Source organism: Miniopterus natalensis, chromosome X (assembly GCF_054644295.1).
Source record: "Miniopterus natalensis isolate mMinNat1 chromosome X, mMinNat1.hap1, whole genome shotgun sequence".
Lineage (NCBI taxonomy): Eukaryota > Metazoa > Chordata > Mammalia > Chiroptera > Miniopteridae > Miniopterus > Miniopterus natalensis.
In genome coordinates, this window is record NC_142103.1 from 56233207 (window position 1) to 56253599 (window position 20393).

The following is a 20393-nucleotide window of genomic DNA, read 5'->3' on the forward strand; positions in this document are numbered from 1 at the left end:
TTCTTTTCTTTTCACCCCCCGCCCCCCACTAACCTTTCAGCTCACTGTGGTGATGAAGTTGCTCGTTATTTAGATCACCTTTTGGCGCACACTGCTCCCCATCCTAAACTAGCCACTACCTCTCAGAAGGGAGGGCTAGATCGGTTCCGAGCTGCTGTGCAAACAACCTGCGATTTAATGTCCTTGGTGACCAAGGCCACGGAGCTGCATGTACAGAGTGAGTAATGCCAGGATTCACTGGAGTCAAGCACAGGATGACGTGAAACCCAGAAGGGGAGGGCATTTATTACAGTGTAAGCAGGAACTTTGTTTTGTTCACTGCTTTATCCCTAGCACCTTGGATAGTACTTAGAACATATTAGACACTCAAATACTTGTAAAATTAATGAATTGGGTATAATTTTGCTATAGATAGTGCTATGTACTCTGGTTTTCCCCTTTGGGAATAATTTTATTTAAAGAGAAAGCATTGTAAACTATTACAAGAGTGCCTTGCAATGGAGAAGGAGATATTCTCCCTTAAATAAGCTACATCTGGTTCCCTTATGCCAGCTGTAACTTTTATAGTCAGTTGTTCCAGCAGTGTAGAACTGTTTGTCAACTATAGCACTCATTCTTCAACAACTTTGCCATTCACCTCTCCATGACCACTACCTTCCTTCAGCAGTATTTGTAGTGGAAGATGTCTTCTAGACACATTGCCAGGAGTAGTCATCGTCCCCAAGAGTGTTCAATGCCTCTATAGTAGCTGCATGTGAAGGGACAGAAGGGATCCTTGGCCACACCTGGAGGACCTAAATGTTAACATTTACAGATGATGAGAATGATTGAGATGCATGCTCTTGCTGTCTAAAACTTTATTGATCATTACTAACCAAATATATTAAACATGAACATTGGAGAATCACTTAACATTTAGAATAAGGGAAAGCTTAGCATTCCCTTCATGTATGCTTCTTTGACAGAGGGCTTATGTGAAAAATAAACTTTATAAAGTTAGACTTTTAGATTATGAATCACGAAACTTGAGCTTAATTTCCAGCTCTGCTACTTACTTGCTTGAACAGTTATTTGAGCTCTATATCTCTATTTCTGTACCTGTAAAATGGTGAAAATGACAAGAAAGCCTCTCCTTAGAGGTTATGGTAAGTATTTCAACAATGGACTGTAAGTAAAATTCTTAAGAATATCTCAAAGTTGGCCTGCCACTACATTTTTTGATTCCCTAGATAGGATCATCCACTTATCTATTCTCAAGAAAATCTAACTGTGAGCAGCCAGATATTCTCCGAGGGAATTCCAGAAAATATAAAACATAACTGGGTTCTTTCTGTAATACATGGTATTCTATCAGAGCATCAGTGATAGTACCATTGCGGTATTGGTTACATTTTTAGACTTTAATATCAGCTGATGCTACCATCTTATGCATCATTCAAAAAATGTCTTTTGATTGATTGAACATTCTTTAAATTATTTTTTGATATTTATATTTCTTTTCTTTGATATTACCCAGAAAAGATAAACTTCTTTAAATAACCAAACATATATAACTTCGTTGTTGAGATCAACTGTTCCATTTTTGTTAGTCTCTTGATTATCTAACCTTTATCATAATGTCAACCTTTTGCAGATGTTCACATGTATCTTCCTGTAAAGATAGTTCAGGCTTCCCGGCCTTCATTCAACTTACTTGATTCACCCCAGCCCCCACAAGAGGATCAGGTAAACTTGCACATGAGGTATTTCTATCAGCTTTTTGCAAAACTGCCATCCTTATGGAAAATAATAGAACTAGCCATTATGGTTTCTGCTACTAACTGGTGGTAGGCAAACTGCTACCCTGGTGAAGATGCATGACCTTTTCAGTTCACTTTTAAAATGGGCAAGTTTTTCTAGCCAGGCTTTATGAAATCTAGATTGCTGTATCATACATCTTGAAGGTTTCATTGTTTTTGGTTTACTTTTCATTAAAATGTAACAAATTCTTATGGAAAAAGTTTAGAAATCAAAAGATCAACACTGTAAGGCATTATTTAAGTTGAGCACTGTGGACTTAATTTTTTTATTCTTTTTCAAATTAAAGGTTCCCTTGGTTCATGTAGAAATACATCTTCCTAGAGACCAGTCTGGGGAAGTGGACTTCAAAGCACTGGTTTTACAGTTAAAGGAGACCTCCAGCTTCCAGGAGCAAGCTGATATCCTCTACATGCTGTATACTATGAAGTAAGTAGTGGATATTATCAATCTACTTTAATGTCCATATGGAGAGGAAGAATAGTATAATAAATATAGCATAGCTTTGGAGTCTCACTGATCTGGATTTGAATACAGTTTTGCAACCTGTAATTTGTCTTCATTTATAAAAGTTGGATTATACCTACCTCATTGTAAAGATTAAACAAGATATAATATCTGCAAAGTCTCTAATACAATATCTTATACATAGTGACCAATAACACAACTATTATAATCATTATTATGGTTATTTTAAGCTTTCATTATTTGGTAAAATCTACAGATAAATATATTCTTAACTCAAAAGGAGTAAGATAAATGGAGGCTTACATGAAAAAGAAACTAGCATTTTTGAGTGTTTGCTATGTGCCAAGCACTCTGTTAGGTATATTATATCTAGATACCTCACACTCAGTAGGCTCAAATTGAACTCCACTCTCCTGTCCCCTACACTCCCCCCACAAAAATAACCTGTTCTTTTACATTTCTTCATACCAAGGAGGTAGAATGGACACCCCCCAAAATTTGGTTTGGATGTTGAGACTGATGATGCCACACACATTACCAAAAGGGTGTGGAAAGTATTCCTCACATAATGAGACTTTCTATGGAAGAGCAGAACAAGTTCCTGAGTTGGTCCCCCCAAAAAGCTTGAGCGAGCAGGGAAAGGAAGCTGGATTTGGGATTGTATTATGATTAGGAGGTGAGACTGAGACTGAGATGAGAGTCCCCAAAGGAGGGAACACTCAAACTTTCTTATCAGCTTGCCCAGATGTAGGTGGGAAGGGAAAGAGGAGTAGCGGGACTTGAAAGCTGTCAGCAGTCAAGCATCCAAGGTGGAGTCAGACTCTGAAATTCTCCATCTCTGTTGTTGGAACCAACACCTACTTAATAATCAAGCTTCTCCCCATATCCAGTTAATCACCAAGTGTGTCCAGTTTTACCTTTAAATATTTATCTTCCGCATTTCTGATATTACTGCCTTCATTCAGGCCTTTGTCTCTCACCAGGACTATTGTTACAGCTTCCTAACATGTCTTCTTATTTCCATCTTGTTCTCCTCAAGCCCATCCTCCACAGAGGAGGGACAGTAACATTTTTTTTCTTTCTTTTTATGCTAGAAATGTTCAAACTTACATAAAAGTAGAAAGAATAGTATAATGAACACTATTGGGCCCATGACTCAACCTGAACAATTATGAATACATGTTAATCTTTTCACATTTATATTCTTCTCACCCTCTCATCCCCCTGAATTATTTTGAAGAAAATATCAGACATTTTATCATTTTATTCCTAAATATTTTAGTATTATTTCTAAAAGACAAGGAATCTCTTAAAATATAACCACAAGAAAACTTCTAATTCTATATGAGATACAGTAGGTGCATTTCTTTCTATTCCTCCTGCTAAGTAGAGGAAGACATTTTTATAAAACAAACATAACAAGATGTTGAAAAGCAGACAAGAAGACACTAAGGACCTCAGAATCTAAAGGATGACAATGTGGTGAGGTCTCTGGGTTTTCTTTGTTGCCTTGTGTATCCTGCATTGAGTACTGGAGAGGCCAGCAACCTGAAAATGACAATTGCACAGACAACAAAGGAATCTAAAGAACAATATAAATGAACAGACAAAACAGAAACAGACTCACAGATACAGAGAACAGACTGATGGTTGCCAGTGGAGATGGGGATTGAGGGACTGGGTGAAAATGTGGAATCTAAGGAACAAAATAAATTGACAAACAAGATAGGACCACAGACGTGGAAACATGAAACAGACTGACAGATCTCAGAAGGAAGGCAGGAAGGAGGGCGGGAAAAGATTGACCAAAGACTTATAAGCACATATGCATAGCCCATGGACAGACAATAGACAGGTGAAGGCTTGGAGTGGGGTGGGAGATGGGTGGAAGGGGGCAAAGGGGGGAAAACAGGGGACATCTGTAATACTTTCAACAATAAAATAAATTTTAAAAAAGAGAAGAAGCACAAATTGGTAGTTACAAAATAGTCATGGGGATATAAAGTACAGCATAGAGAATATAGTCATTAATATTGTAATAACTATGTATGGTGCCAAGTGGGTACTTGACATATCAGGTTCTTGAAGTATGATTGCCTAAGCACTATGCTGAAACCAATACAAAATAATATTGAATGTAAACAATCCCTAAGAAAACCTGTTCTGTGGCAGATGCTCTCCTAATTCCAGTGAAGATGGAGAAGTAGGTAAATGCTGTGCTTGTCTCCTCCCACAGCCACATGAAAATTCCAACTAAATTACAGAACCACCTGAAGACTAGCTGAACAGAAGTCCTATAAATAAAGATATAAAGAAGCCTGTGATAAGACTGGTGGGAGGGACAGAGACACTGAATGGGCAGGACCCACACCCAGTGCCACAATTAAGAATCAGGAAGGATATCTTGGCTGCGGAGGTCCCCTTTGAGGATCAAGGGATCCAGACTCCCCAGCCCAGGGCACCAGAGCTGAGAAGAGGAGTCCCCATAACATCTGGCTGTGAAAGCCAGTGGAGATTCCATCCAAATGAGATGGAGGGCTGCTGGAGTCCCAGGTGTTCCACTTGAGAGGCCACGCATAGACTTGATCGTTTACAAACACCCTTGCTCTGGGCTTCAGTGCAGGGGCAGCATCTCAGAAAGTACCAGGGACATATGGAGAGTTGCAGAGGTCAGGGCAGCTCTCTTCAGGGATGGAAGTGCTGGCAGGCACCGTTGCTCCTGTGTTAAGCACTCATCCCACCCAGCAGGTGCAGGCAGGCACCAAACCTCAGTTCTCCATTAACCTGGCTAGCACCATTCTTCCCGCCCTGGTGATTCCCTGAAACCCTGCCCCATCCACCTTGCCTGTTCAGCCTGAGCCACTTCCAGCAACTTTTCCACAGGTACAGCCTGCCTCAGCTCCCACTGTGGACTTTCCTAAAATCTCTCAAAGGTCCACAAATCCCAAGCAAGCAGTGGCTGGCCTCAGCATTCCCTGCACCTCTTGCTAAGCAGCCCCAATCCTACTACAAATGGTGACTGGTCTCAGTTTGCATTGTAACTCTCATCGGAAGGCCCCAAGCCTGGCATAAGCTGAAGTCAGTGATGGCTTGGAATGTAGCTTCAAGTAAGTGGCTACAAGCCTGGCACAAGTGGAGGCTGACCTTAGTTCCCATCGTGGTGCCCACCAAATGGACACAAACCCAGTACTAGTGGCAGCCACCCTCAGCTCACAGCATAGCCTCTCCTAAGTGCCTCCAAGCCCAGCACAGGCAACTACCAACTGCAAATGACTTTGTAGGTCCCACCAGGTAACCCCCAGTGAGGTACAAATGGCACCTGAACTCTACCTCTACCAGAGTTCCTCCTAAGAAGCTCTAGAACCAACACACTTTCCGGCTGACTTCAGACCACACCAGAGCACCACCCAACCAATTCCACAAATCACACACCTGAAGGGCAGACTCAGCTGGTACCAAAGCCCCACTAAAGTGACCCCCACTCCATGGGTTCAGGCCCCACACAACAGCTCATCTACATCTAGCCCTCACAGCCAGTTAACATGAGGTTCAATCCCACCCACAGACATGCCAACAGCAATCAAGGCTCAACTACAATAGGAGGGTGCACACAACCCACACAAGGGACACCACTGCATCACCTGGCTCAGGTGAAAAGGGAGATTGCACCACTGGGTCTCAAAGGATACCTGCTACATAAGGCCACTCTGCAAAGACTGAGAGATATAACATCTCTGCCTAGTACATGGAAACAAGCACAGGGAGGCAGCCAAAATGAGGAAACAAAGATACATGTCCTAAATGAAAGAACAAGACAAAACTCCAGAAAAAAAATAAACAAAATGAAGACAAGCAATCAGATACAGAGTTTAAAACATTGGTTATAAGGATGCTCAATGTACATCCACCAACTATAAAGTTAATACAAAGGTTAAAATGCAAAAGTAGGAGTTTCATGTATAATTACAACAATAGTTTAAGCGTGTTATGACAAAAACATTAACCCAGGGGAGAAAAATTGTAGTGATTTTAGAATGCATTAGAAGTTAAGCAACCATCAACTTAAAGTATATTGCTATAAACACAGCTTGGTATATATGAAGCACATGGTAACCACAAACCAAATATCGACAAGAAATAAGCAAGAAATAAAGAGAAGGGAATACAAACACAACACAACAGAATATCATCAACATACAAGAGACAAGAACAAGAGAATAAGAAAGGAACAGAGAACTACAAAAAACAACTAGAAAAACAGTTAACAAAATGGCAATAACTACATGCCTGTAAATAGTTATTTCATATGTGAATAGACTAAATGCCCAATCAAAACACAAAGTGTGGCTGAATGGATTAAAAAAAAAAAAAAGACCTGTATGTATGTATGTATATATACTGCCTATAAGAGGCCTACTTCAGACCAAAATAAACACACATACTGAAAGTAAAGAAATGGAAAAAGATACTTCATACAAATGGAAACAAAAAAAATGGGGCAAGTGATGTCAACAGAATGGCAGCGTGAGAGGTCCTACAGTTCTCACTCCTTGAAGTTAGAAGTTGGACAGCTATGATTCAACAAATTATTCCCTGCTCAAAATGCAAACACGTCTGAGAGATCCTCACCTTGAAACATCTGAAAGTGGGCATATCTGAGCAAAGAGGGAAAGGGGGAAAGGGGAGCACAGAGATAGGTGCCACAGACATACCCCGGAGCTCACTGCAGGACTTGGTAGCAGGGGAAGAGTAAGCTTACAGCACACACACCCTGCAGCCTTAAGGAGCAGAGGGGTAGAACCAACATTCCTGCCTAGTGGTCAGCACATGCTGTGGCTGAACCCAGTGATAGGGCCAGAGACTGAACACGTAAGAACTGCAGCTGTGGTCTAGCAGCCACCATTACCAAGTAGAAGACAAAGGAACAGACATGTAGCTGCCTCCCCTCACATTCCCAGATCTCTCAGCAGCCCCAGCAGCTGCAGCAGTGTAAGTGGCAGGTTACAGTGTGCATACTTTCAGCAACCCTGAAGACCAGGGGGCAGAAACATTTCTGCCTGAGAGGCAGGTACAAACTGGCTAAACCCAGTGACAAGGATGGAGATTCAGAAGTGTGGCAGCTGAGGTCTGACAGCCACCATTACTGGGAGAGAACAAGGCCATAAATGCACAAAGAAGCCTGTTCCTATGCACGCCACCCCCACCCATCACATTGGAGCCTGGTGAAAGCACCTGGACACCTTGGATAGTACAGCACTTCTGGCATCTAGTTGCAAGAGGCAACACTGGGCCAGAAACCCATTACCCACCACATTTCTCCACAGGGGTGCTGCCCTGAGACTGAGGTGACCTGGTCACAGAAGGGATGCCCATCTCCTCAGGGAATATGGGGGCATATTTAACAGCCAAGGCAACAGGCCCCACACAGACCCCAGAAGCCTTAGCAGGGCAATAAGAGAAAATGAAAACTTGCACTTCACCTACTGGAAAGCAAAAGAAAGAACTTTCCTCACCTGCTAAATAGTGAAGTGTCAAATGCTTTTCTTAAAAAACAGGTTTTATACCATATGACCCAGCAAGCCCTCTTCTGGGTATCTACCCAAAACTGAAAACATTTTTTTTCCATGAAATGTTAAAGGGTCTTTTTTTTTTCTTTTTAATTTTATTATTGTTTAAAATATTACAGATGTCCCTTTTTCTCCCCAATGACCCGTTCCACCCTGTTCCTTCCTCCTCCCCAGTCCCTCTCCCCACCATTGTCCATGTCCTTGGGTTGTGTATATATGCACATAAATTCTTTGGTTACTCTCTCCCCCTCTACCCACCAACCCTCCTCCATCTGTCTGACATTCATCAGTCTCATCTATGCTTCCATATCATTGAATCTATTCTGTTCATCAGTTTATTAAGTTCTTTAGATTCCACGTATAAGCGAGTTCATGTGATATTTGTCTTTCACTGCCTGGCTTATTTCACTTAGCATAATATTCTCCAGGTCCATCCATGTTGTCCCAAAGGGAATGACATTCTTCTTCTTTACAGCTGGGTAGTATTCCATGGTGTAAATGTCCCATAGCTTTTTTATCCACTCATCTACTGATGGACACTTGGGCTGTTTCCAGATCTTGGCTATCGTAAACTGTGCTGCTATGAACATCGGGGTACATATATCCTTTCTGATGAATGTTTCAGGATTCTTAGGATATATTCCTAGAAGTGGAATCACTGGGTCGAACGGCAGCTCCATTTTTAATTTTTTGAGGAACCTACATACTGTTTTCCATAGTGGCTGCACCAGCCTGCATTCCCTCCAGCAGTGTACTAGGGTTCCCCTTTCTCCACACCCTCGCCAGCACATGTTGTTTGTTGATTTGTTGATGGCAGCCATTCTGACATGTGTGAAGTGATACTTCATTGTGGTTTTACTTTGCATCTCTCTGATGATTAGCAATGTCCAGCATTTTCTCATGTGTCTCTTGACCAACCCTATGTCCTCTTTGGAGAAGTGTCTATTTAAGTCCTTTGCCCATTTCTTAATTGGGTTGTTTGTCTTCCTCTTGCTGAGTAGTATGAGTTCTTTGTACACTTTGGAAATTAGCCCCTTATCAGATTCATCCTTGGCAAATATGTTTTCCCAGACCATGGGGTTCCTTTGTATTTTGAGGCTGTTTTCTTTTGCTGTGCAGAAGCTTTTTAGTTTGATGTAGTCCCATATGTTTATTTTTTCTTTGTTTCTCTTGCCCTAGGAGATGTATCAGTGAAAAGTCCACTACGTGGGATGTCTGTGACTTTACTGCCTATGTTTTCTTCCAGGATTTTTATGGTTTTGTGACTTACATTTAAGTCTTTTATCCATTTTGAGTTTATTTTTCTGTATGGTGAAAGTTGGTGGTCTAGTTTCATTCTTTTCCCAGCACCACTTATTGAAGAGACTGTCCTTACTCCATTGGATACTCTTGCCTCCTTTGTCAAATATTAACTGACCATAATGGTGTGGGTCTATTTCTGGGGTCCCTGTACTGTTCCATTGATCCATATGCCTGTTGTTGTACCAATACCAGGCCATTTTGATTACAGTGGCTATGTAATATAGTTTGAATTCCGGTAATGTGATCCCTCCCACTCGGTTCTTTTTTCTCAAGATGGCTGCAGCTATTTGGGGTCTTTTTTGGTTCCATACAAATTTTCAAAATGTTTCCTCTAGGTCTGTGAAATATGTTGTTGGTATTTTCATAGGAATTGCATTAAATTTATAAATTGCTTTGGGTAGTATAGACAGTTTAATGATATTAATTCTTCCAATCCATGAGCATGGTATCTTCTTCCACTTGTTTAAATCTTCCTCTATTTCTTTTTTCAGTGTCCTGTAGTTTTCTGAGTACAGGTCTTTTATATCCTTGGTTAAGTTTATTCCTAGGTATCTTATTTTTTTAGTTGCAATGGTAAATGATATTGCTTTTTTAGTTTCTCTCTCTGAAAGTTCATTGTTGGTGTATAAGAATGCCATTGGTTTCCAGATGTTGATTTTGTATCCAGCTACCTTGCCAAATTCATTTATCAAATCTAGCAGTACTTTGGTGGAGTCTTGAGGGTTTTCTATGTACAATATCATGTCATCTGCAAATAATGACAATTTTACTCCCTCCTTTCCAATTTGGATGCCATTTATGTTTTCCTCCTGTCTGATGGCTGTGGCAAGGACTTCCAGTACTGTGTTGAATAAGAGTGGTGAAAGTGGACATCCCTGTCTTGTTCCGGTTTTTAATGGAAATGGTTTTAGTTTTTGCCCATTGAGTATGATGTTGGCTGTAGGTCTGTCATATATCGCCTTTATTATGTTGAGATATGATCCCTCTATTCCCACTTTGCTGAGAGTTTTTATCAGAAATGGGTGCTGGATTTTGTCAAATGCTTTTTCTGCATCTATTGATATGATCATAAGATTTTTGTCCTTCATTTTGTTTATGTGATGTATCATATTTATTGATTTGCGGATGTTGTACCAGCCTTGCATCCCCAGAATAAATCCTAATTGGTCATGATGTATGATCTTTTTAATGTATTGCTGGATCTAGTTTGCTAGTATTTTAGTGAGGATTTTAGCATCTATGTTCATCAGGGATATTGGCCTGTAATTTTCTTTCTTTGTAGTATCTTTATCTGGTTTTGGGATTAGGGTGATGCTGGCCTCATAAAAAGAATTTGGGAGTTTTCCCTCCTCTTGAATTTTCTGGAATAGTTTGAATAGAATAGGTGTTAATTCTTCTTTGAATGTTTGGCAAAACTCTCCTGTAAATCCATCTGGTCCAGGACTTTTGTTTGCTGGGAGTTTTTTGATTACTGCTTCAATTTCATTAGTTGTTATTGGCCTATTCAGGTTTTCTGCCTCTTCTTGATTCAGCTTTGGAAGGTTGTATGCTCCTAGGAATTTGTCCATTTCCCCCATGTTGTCCAATTTGTTGGCATACAGTTGCTCATAATATTTTCTTACAGTCCTTTTTATTTCTGTTGGATCAGTTGTTATATCGCCTCTTTCATTTCTGATTTCATTTATTTGGGTCTTCTCTCTTTGTTTCTTAGTGAGTCTGGCTAAGGTGCATCAATCTTATTTACCTTTTCAAAGAACCAGCTCTTGGTTTCATTGATTTTTTGTATTGTTTCTTTAGTCTCTATGTCATTAATCTCTGCTCTGATTTTTATTATTTCCTTCCTTCTACTTCCTCGGGGCTTTTCTTGCTGTTCTCCTTCTAGTTCTTTTAGTTGTTGTGTTAGATGGTTCATTAGATCTTTTTCTTGTTTCTTGAGATAGGCCTGTAACGATATGAATTTTCCTCTCAGGACTGCTTTCGCCGTGTCCCATAGGTTTTGGGTTGTTGTCTGTTCATTTTTGTTACTTTCCATGAAGTGTTTGATTTCTTCCTTGATCTCCTTGGTAACCCATTCGTTGTTTAATAACATGCTATTTATCCTCCATGTGTTTGAATATTTTTGAGTTTTTTTATAGTGGTTGATTTCTAGTTTCATGGCATTGTGATCTGAGAAGATGCTTGATATGATTTCAGTCTTCTTATATTTGTAGAGACTTGCCTTGTACCCTAACATGTGGTCTATTTTTGAGAATGTTCCATGTGCCCTTGAGAAGAATGTGTATTCTGCTGCTTTGGGGTGAAATGTTCTATAAATGTTAATTAAATCCATTAGGTCTAGTGATTCATTTAAAGTCTGCGTTTCCCTGTTGATTTTTTTGTCTTGATGATCTGTTCACTGTTGACAGTGGTGTATTAAAGTCCTCCACTATGATTGTGTTGCTGTCAATCTCCCCTTTGAAGTCTCTCAAGAGGTTTTTTATATATTTAGGTGCTCCTGTATTGGGTGCATAAATGTTCATAAGGGTTATTTCCTCCTGTTGGATTGATCCCTTTAGTAATATGTAGTGACCATCTTTGTCTCTTGTTATGGTCTTTATTTTGAAGTCTGTTTCGTCAAAATAAGAATTGCTACTCCAGCTTTCTTTTCCTTTCCATTTGCATGGAATATTTTACTCCACCCCTTCACTTTTTGCCTGTGTGAGTCTTTTGCTCTCAGGTGGGTCAGTTGTAGACAGCATATATTTGGGTCCTGTTTTCTTATCCATTCAGCTACCCTTTGTCTTTTGATTGGACCGTTTATTCCGTTTACATTTAAGGTTACTATTGATAGCAACTTATTTAATGCCATTTTCCCCCTTTATGCTGATGTACCTTTCTCTCACTATTCCTTCTTTTTCGTAAAGCAGTCCTTTTAGCATTTCTTGCAATGCTGGTTTGGTGGTACTGAACTCTTTTAGCCTTTTATTGACTGGGAAGCTTTTTATTTCACCTTCAAATTGAAATGATAGCCTTGCTGGATAAAGCAATCTTGGTTGCATGGTCTTGCTTTTCATTACTTGCAGAACTTCATGCCACTCCCTTCTGGCCTGAAGAATCTCTGTTGAGAAATCAGCTGTCAGCCTTATGGGGGTTCCATTGTAGGTCACTGCTTGTCTCTGTCTTACAGCCCTTAATATTTTCTCTTTGTCCTTGACATTTGCCATTTTAATTATGATGTGTCTTTGAGTGGGTCTTTTTGGGTTTCTCTTGTCTGGAACCCTCTGTGCTTCCTGAACTTGTGTGGCTTTCTCCTCCGCCAGCCTAGGGAAGTTTTCTATCATTATTTCTTCCACCAAGTTCTCTATCCCTTGCTCTCTTTCCTCCCCCTCTGGGACTCCTATAATGCGAATATTGTTTCGCTTCATGTTGTCTCACAGTTCCCTTAGACTGTCCTCATGCTTTTTAAGTGTTTTTTTCTTTTTGCTGCTCTGATTGTGTGATTTTCTCTACTTTCTCTTCTAAGTCACTTATTCTATCCTCTGCTTCATTGAGCCTGCTTTTAATTCCTTCCAGTGCATTCTTGATATCAGATACAGCATTCTTTACCTCTGTCTGAGTTATATTTATGGTATATATCTCTTTTTTTCATGTTTTCACTAAGGTTCTCAATCTTATCATCTATAGTCTTCTTAAGTTCCTTGAACATCTTCATCATCAATACTCTGAACTCCGTTTCTGATAACTTGCTCAACTCCATCTCATCAATGTCTTTTTCTGACGATGTTTCCTTTTCTTTAATTTGGGGGTTGTTTCTTTGTCTCCCAATTTTGGTAGGTCTTAGTGCTTATATCTATATATTAGATATATTTGCTGTGTCCCAGTCTTGTGGTGTGGGATTTTGTCTTGTGGGTCCAGTGGAGCCCAGAGGTGTATATTGTTGTTAATACTGGTGAAAATTTAGAAAATAATAATAAACTAAAATGTGAAAAATAGAGAAGCTACTGGGAGATAACAGAAGCAGAGAAAAGATTCTGAAAGAAGGGCCAGCACAAAATTAAGGGAGAGAAAGGAATAAGATAATAGTTGAAAATGAGAAAACAAAAATACAATAAAGAGAATATGAGAAACTAACAATCGGACAGGAAATCAGAAGGGGGCAAAGTGAAAGAATGAAAGAAAAGTAGAAAAAGAAAGAAGAAATAAAAGAAAAAAGTTATGCCAATGGATTGAGAGGAGAGAGACAGAGATAAAGTCCAGGCAGGCAGGAAGTCTGGTAAGAGATTTGGGGGATACTATAGAGGAAAACAGTAAACTTGGTTATAATGATAAAGTCCCAGTCATTAAGCAGGGATATCAAGAAAGTCTTGATAGTAGAAGCAAGGATAAAACAAAACAAAGCAAATAACCAAAACAAAACCAAAAACAAGCTAAGCAAGACAAAATTCTTTTATATAAAAAAAAAAATTTAATTAAAAAAATGTTTTAAAAAAAATTAAAAAATAAAAATAAAAAGATTTTTATAAAGTTTAAAAAAGAAGAAAAAAACAAATTTTCTCCCCTTTCTCCTCTTCCTAAGGAAAAAAGAGAAAAAATAAACAAACCCACAAACAAAAAACAAACAAAAAAATCCCCAAAACCAAAAAAAACCCAAAACCAGACAAAACAAAAAAACAGCAGAGAAAAAGGTAGTCAATCAGGTGTGTTTCTTCTGGGCAACTTATATTGTCTGAGGGTGACTGTTTTTTGAGATTTCATTTCCCCTGGTAGGTACTTGTGTATCACCCAATGTGAGGAGCCGTCTAGGTTTGGCTCTGGTGTCCTTAGGTAGATGGTTGATCTGAGACTCTCCGTGGGCCACCTCCTCTTGTCAGCTATTTTGCAACCTTGTAGTTGCCTGGTCTTGCTCCAGAGTCTTCTGTAGAGTTTTTAGGGTACAGGGTGGCCATTGTAGCCCAGGGTATCACTCCCTTAGAGGTGTCACTGTCAGGCGCTCACTCTGCGGGAGTTATTCTCTGCTCCACTGCCAGCTCCTCAGTGCCTACCCTGTCCTCTGATTCTAGCTCCCCAGGCTCTGTCCTGCTGCAGCTTCAGATTTATTTCAGCCTGTTGCCTTTTCTGTATGGGCCGTATCAGCAGCCAGGGCCCAGTGGGTTCGATTAAGAACACATTGTGGTGGGCCCTTTGCCTGCCCAGCCCCCAGCAGGGGTTTTCAGTGTTTCCTCCAGTTCCCAAACAGCAGCCCCCGAGAGTCTTATTCTTGCAGAGTCCTCCTATGAGCTGCTCTCCCTTCCCCCTCAGGACTGTGCCCTGTGGGGGTGTCTGGGGCTTCAGTGAGCGGGACCCGCCCCTTTCCTATTGTGGGTGGTGCTCCTGGCTGCAGGAGAGGCTGGCAGGCTCCGCCCCTCCCTGCTCAGCTCTGGTTGGCTGGTCGCACCAGGCCCACCCCTCAGACCATCTACTGCGCAGACCCCAATGGCAGCCTCTGCTGGTCTGTTGGAGCAGTGCATGCCGGGAAGGTGGGAACCAGTTCTGCAAATAAACTCGAAAAAGCACAAAGCAACAGGCAGGCAGAGAGTCCGCCCTGCAAGGTCCCACTGCCCTTGCTCCAAGGCACCCAGTGGGAGGGGACCCAAAGTCAGCTCCACGCAGCTCTCCACACTTGCTGATCTGAGCGAAACTGGGGCAGCTTCACGCGCCACCACAGGGCCTCTTGGGCCAGTCACAGATCCCAGCCTCTTGGCACCCAGGAGCTCAGGACGGGAGGGCTCCTCCCCTCCCCCGTGCCACACAGATTCAGCGCTTTCTGGGGCTCACCACAGTGCCCTACAGGGAGGCAGAGGGTCCCCGTGTGCGGGTGCTCAGCGCAGTCCTCTGGACCCTCACTACTTGGGTGCCACAGGCCTTGGGACAGCCTTCCCTATGGTCGGCACCCCGAGCATCAGAAGCCCGGTCGCAGCCTCCCCTAGAGGCTTTGTTTCTTAGGAAGGCGCCATCTCCTCCCGGACTCACCGTTCCCCTGGGTCCCTCTGTCCTGTGCGCAGGGTGCTCCTTCCCCTCTCTGCTCCAGATGTGGGATACCCGCTTTTGGATGCCGTCCGCGGGGCTTTGCATCCTCCAAGCCTTCAGGCTCAGAGCCCAGCACAGGCTTCAGGGGGGAGTCCCCCTTCCTACAGCCCCCCCTCTCTTACCGGACTCCGTGATGGTTCCTCAGTGCTCCCCCCTCACACTTTGTCCACTCAGGTATGTTTCTCTGGGTTTTTTTCAAGCTGGTTACGTAGGATTTTAGGAGAAAATCAAGTCCATGGCTGGAGTGGGGGCGCTGCTACTTCTCACAGGGCTGCCATCTTCCTAAGCCTCTGAAAACATTTATTCATAAAGATATATGCACCCTTATGTTCATCGCAGTATTATTCACAGTGACCAAGACATGGAAATAACCCAAGTGTCCTGTGACAGAGGACTGGGTAAAGAAGATGTGGTCCATGTACAGAATGGCATACTACTCACCCATAAGAAAGGATGAAATATAGCCATTTGCGACAACAGGGATGGACCTTGAGAAAATCATACTAAGCAAAATAAATCAAACAGAAAAAGCTAAGAACCACATGATTTCACTTATATGTGGGATATAAAACTGAAAGAACAAATCAACAAATAAAACAAACAAACAAACAAGCAAAAACTCATAGACACAGATAACAGTATGGTGGTTCCCAGAGGGTAATGATGGTGGGGGAGTAAAGAGTGAAGGGGGTCAAATATGTGATGGAGACTTGACTTAGGGTGGTGGGCACACAAGCACAATATACAGATGATGTATCATAGACTTGTACACTTGAAATCTATATAATTTTATTAACCAATGTCACTCCAATAATTTTTTTTTAAAGCAGATTTTATTCCCATAAATACCTAAGCAGAGAAATAATCCATCAGACACCATGAATAATCAAGGTAACAATGTAGCTCAGGTAAAAAAGTGAAATACCTCCAGGAATTGAACTTAAAGACATGGAAATATGTGGTTTAAATTACAGAGAATTCAAGATTTCAGTTCTAAACAAACTCGATGAAAGAAAACTCAGAAAGGTAGTTTAATGAACTCAGAAATAAAATCAACAAACTAAAGAACTTTACCAAAGAGACTGAAACTATAAAAAAAAACAAATGGAAGTTCTGGAGGTGAAGAACTAAGAAACAAAGAGTGAACTAGCAACCTTCAGGGGCAGAGCAGAACAGATGGAGAAATGATTCAGGTGGAAGAAGAGAGATTTGAGAGTAAAAAAAGAAAGAACTCTATGAGAACTATCTAACTTCATCAGAAAGAGCAATGTAAGAATAACAGACATACCAGAAAAAGAGGAGTGGGAAAATGGAAAGAGAACCTAGTCAAACAAAATAACCAATGCAAACTTCCCAGACCTTTGGAAACAACTGAATTATTTTTAAAATACAAACATCACATGATCTCGCTTATACGTGGAATCTAAAGAACTTAATAAACTGATGAACAGAATAGATTCAATGGCATGGAAGCATAGATGAGACTGACGAATGTCAGAGGGATGGAGGAGGGCGGGTGGGTGGAGGGGGAGAGAGTAACCAAAGAATTTATATGCATATATGCACAACCCAAGGACACGGACAATGGTGGGGAGAGGGACTGGAGCGGGGGAAGGGACGGGGTAAAATACATATTTTTTTTATTTCAGAGAGAGGAAGGGAGAGGGAAAGAGAGAAAGAGATAGAAACATCAATGATGAGAGTCATTGATCGGCTGCCTCCTGCATGCCCCGCACTGGAGATTGAGCCCACAATCCCGGCATGTGCCCTGACTGGGAATAGAACCACAATCTCCTGGATCATAGGTCGACACTCCACCGCTGAGCTATGCCAGCTGGGCACAACTGGATTCTTGAATCTAAGAAGCAATTAGGTGTTCTGTACACCTAATTATCTCAAGCCAAAATGGTCTTCTCCAAGTCACAATATATTAAAACTGTCAACAGTTAATGAAAAAGAAACAATTCTCAAGGCAGCCAGGGAAAAGGATGGGCTCCCTGTCCATAATGGGAAAGATGTGGGTAAATACCCCTACTAGTCTGCTAAACAAGACAAAAATGGCCTGGAGGGCAGCAGTTGCCCCTTCTGGACAGTCTTAGTTGTGCCAAAGCAAGCCCAGCCTCCAGTTCTTTCTGGCCATCAGTGTGTCCTTAGCTGCTGCCCTCTTGGCCTGGTGCTACGTGTGAAGGATCCATCATACAACATTGGTGCCCTGCTCCCAAATGACCACTCACCCACTTCCACCTTCACTGTGATCAAACCACCAGCTCAGGTGACTTTTTTAAATGCTAGATTTGACAAAACAACAAATAAAAGCCAGAAACTAAAACTTCTGCCTGTTAGTATCCTCTGTGGTCCAGATACTGAGCTGGGTGCAGGCCCACCCTCCCTGTAGCCCCCAGGCTATAGCACAGGTAGCAGACTGGCTTGGGCCTTTGGAACCAGCTCTGCTCCTAGGATACCCACACCTCTCACCCCAGGGCTTGTTTCCTTTGTTCTTCCTGTTATATCAGCATTTAGGTTGGTATCTTTCACTTGCTGGGAGAGAGCAGACAGCAAAACCAGACTGCAGTAGCTCAATGGGAGGAAGGGGGACCTCCCCAGATGCTTCTGTTCTACTGCAGTGCCTCTCCTGGGTAGAGGGGGACAGAAACCAGGCTGGAACCCTGCCTCCAAGTCCCTGGGAGCTCTGCCCTGGGCAGCCAGTCCTCATCCCTCTCCAGCAAAATACCCCGAGAGGGGTGTGTCTAGCCATGGCCTGTCTTCTCTTCTGACCTGTGTCATGCTACAGAATTCAGTAAAGTGGATCCTGACATTTGCCTCCCTCAAGGATAGACTATACATTGGGACACAAAACTAGCCTGAACAAATTCAAGAAGATTGAAATCATATGAAGCATATTCTCTGCCCACAAGACTTTGAAATTAGAAATCAACTGCAAAAAAGAATTAAAAAAACAAAAATATGTGGCAGTTAAACAATATACTACTAAACAATGATTGGATCTAAGAAAAAATAAAGAAGAGATCAAAAGATACAAAGAGATAAATGAAAATGACAATATGACATATCAAAACAGCAAAAGCAGTAAGAAGAAGGAAGTTTGTGTCATTACAGGCCTACATCAAGAAACAAGAAAAATCTCAAATAAACAACCTAACATTTCACCTTAAAGAACTAAAAAAAGAACAAACAAAGCCCAAAGTCAGTAAAAGGAAGAAAATTATAAAAATGAGAGCAGAATTAGACAAAATAGAAAACAAAAAGACAATAGAAAAATTAATGCAACAAAGAGCTGGTTCTTTTAAAGGATTAATAAAATTGACAAAGTTATAGCTAGAATCACTAAGGAAAAAAGAAAAAAGACTCAAAATCAGAAATGAAAGAGAAGTTACAACAAATACCACAGAAATACAAAAAAACATACAGGAATACTATGAAAGACTATCTGCCACCAAACTTTAAAACCTAGAAGAAATGGATAAATTATTAGAAATATATAACCTTCCTAGACAATCTCCAAGCATTGGGAAATCTAAATAGACCAATTAACAGTAAGGACATTGAAACAACCATCAAAAACCTCCCAAAAAGTAAAAGTCCAAGACCAGATAGGGCTTCACTAGTGAATTCTACCAAACATTCAAGGAAGATTTGAAAACTATCCTTCTAAAACTCTTCAAAATTTTGAAGAAGAGACAATACTTCCTAACACATTTTATGAGGCCAACATTTCCCCGATAACAAAACCTGGAAAAGACAACACACAAAGGAAATTACAGACCAGTATCTCTGATGAATCTACATGCAAAAAGCCTAAACAAAATACTAGCAAATCAAATACAACAATACATTAAAGAAATAATACATCATGAACAAATGGGTTCATTTTAGGGTACAAGGATGGTTCAACATATGCAAATTGATCAATGTGATACACCAAATTAACAAAATAAAAAATAAAAATCTTATGATCATATCAACAGATGCAGAAAAAGCATTTGACAAGACCAAAATCCATTTATGATTATAACAATCAATAAAATAGATATAGAAAGCACCTCAGCATAACAGAGGTCATATATGATAAACCCTCAGTCAATATCATACTCAATGGTAAAAAACTGAAAGTTGGAAGCATAGATCAGACTGACAAATGTCAGAGGGAGGGAGGAGGGTGGGTGGGTGGAAGGGGAGAGGTAACCAAAGAATTTGTATGCATATATGCACAACCCAAGGACACAGATAATGGTGGGGAGAGGGACTGGGGAGGGGGGTGGGACAGGGTGGAGTGGGTCATTTGGGAGATAAAGGGACATTTGTAATATTTTAAACAAACAAACAAACAAACAAACAAAAACAATGCAAAAAACTGAAAACTTTTCCTCCAAAATCAAGAATAACACAAGGATGCCCACTCTCACCACTTATTCAACATAGTTCTGGAAGTCCTAGCCAGAGCAATCAGGCAAGAGAAAGAAATAAAAAGCATCCAAATTGGGAAGGAAGAAGTAAAAGTGTCACTTTTTGCAGATGATATGATTCTTTATATAGGAAACCCTAAGAACTCTACCAAAAACTGTTAGAAACCATAAAGAAATACACTAACACTGCAGAATACAAAATCAGTGTACAAAAGCCCATTGTGTTCCTATATACTAGCAATGAAATTTCAGAAAAAGAAGTGAAAACTACAATTCCATTTGCAAGTGCAACAAAAAGAATAAAATACCAAGAATAAACTTAACAAAGGATGTGAAGGACCTATACACTGAAAACTACAAGACATTATTAAAGAAATTGAAGATGACAGAAAAAAATGGAAAGATATTCTATGTTCATGGATTAGAAGAATCAATATTGTTGAAAAGGCCATATTACCCAAAGTAATATATAGATTTAATGCAATCCCGGTTAAAATCTCAATGGCATTTTTCAAAGAAAGAGAACAAAAAGTCATCACATTTGTATGGAATGAAAAAAGACCCCAAATAGACAAAGTGATCCTGAAAATAGAGAACAAAGAGGTATCACACTCTCTGACTTCAAATTATACTACAAAGCAACAATAATCAACAGCATGATATTGTCAGGAAAACAGACACACAGACCGATGAAACAGAATTGAGAGCCCAGAAATAAACCCACAGATTACATATGGGCAACTAATTTTTGACAAAAGAGGCAAAAACATATAATAGAGAAAAGAAAGTC

The 20393-nt window shown here is 40.6% G+C and overlaps 1 protein-coding gene across 4 annotated transcripts in view; it reads left to right on the top strand.

Annotated features, from left to right (window-relative positions):
* PHKA1 (phosphorylase kinase regulatory subunit alpha 1) overlaps positions 1-20393 on the top strand; it is a 208119-nt gene that overhangs the window by 157769 nt on the left and 29957 nt on the right. For 2 of the 4 annotated variants that reach the window (XM_016217630.2, XM_016217631.2), the window contains exons 19-21: positions 41-217; positions 1634-1725; positions 2087-2226. In XM_016217630.2, the coding sequence (XP_016073116.1) occupies positions 41-217; positions 1634-1725; positions 2087-2226 (409 nt within the window). The remainder of the gene's footprint in view (positions 1-40; positions 218-1633; positions 1726-2086; positions 2227-20393) is intronic. The other 2 variants (XM_016217634.2, XM_016217633.2) reach the window with 1 other exon arrangement.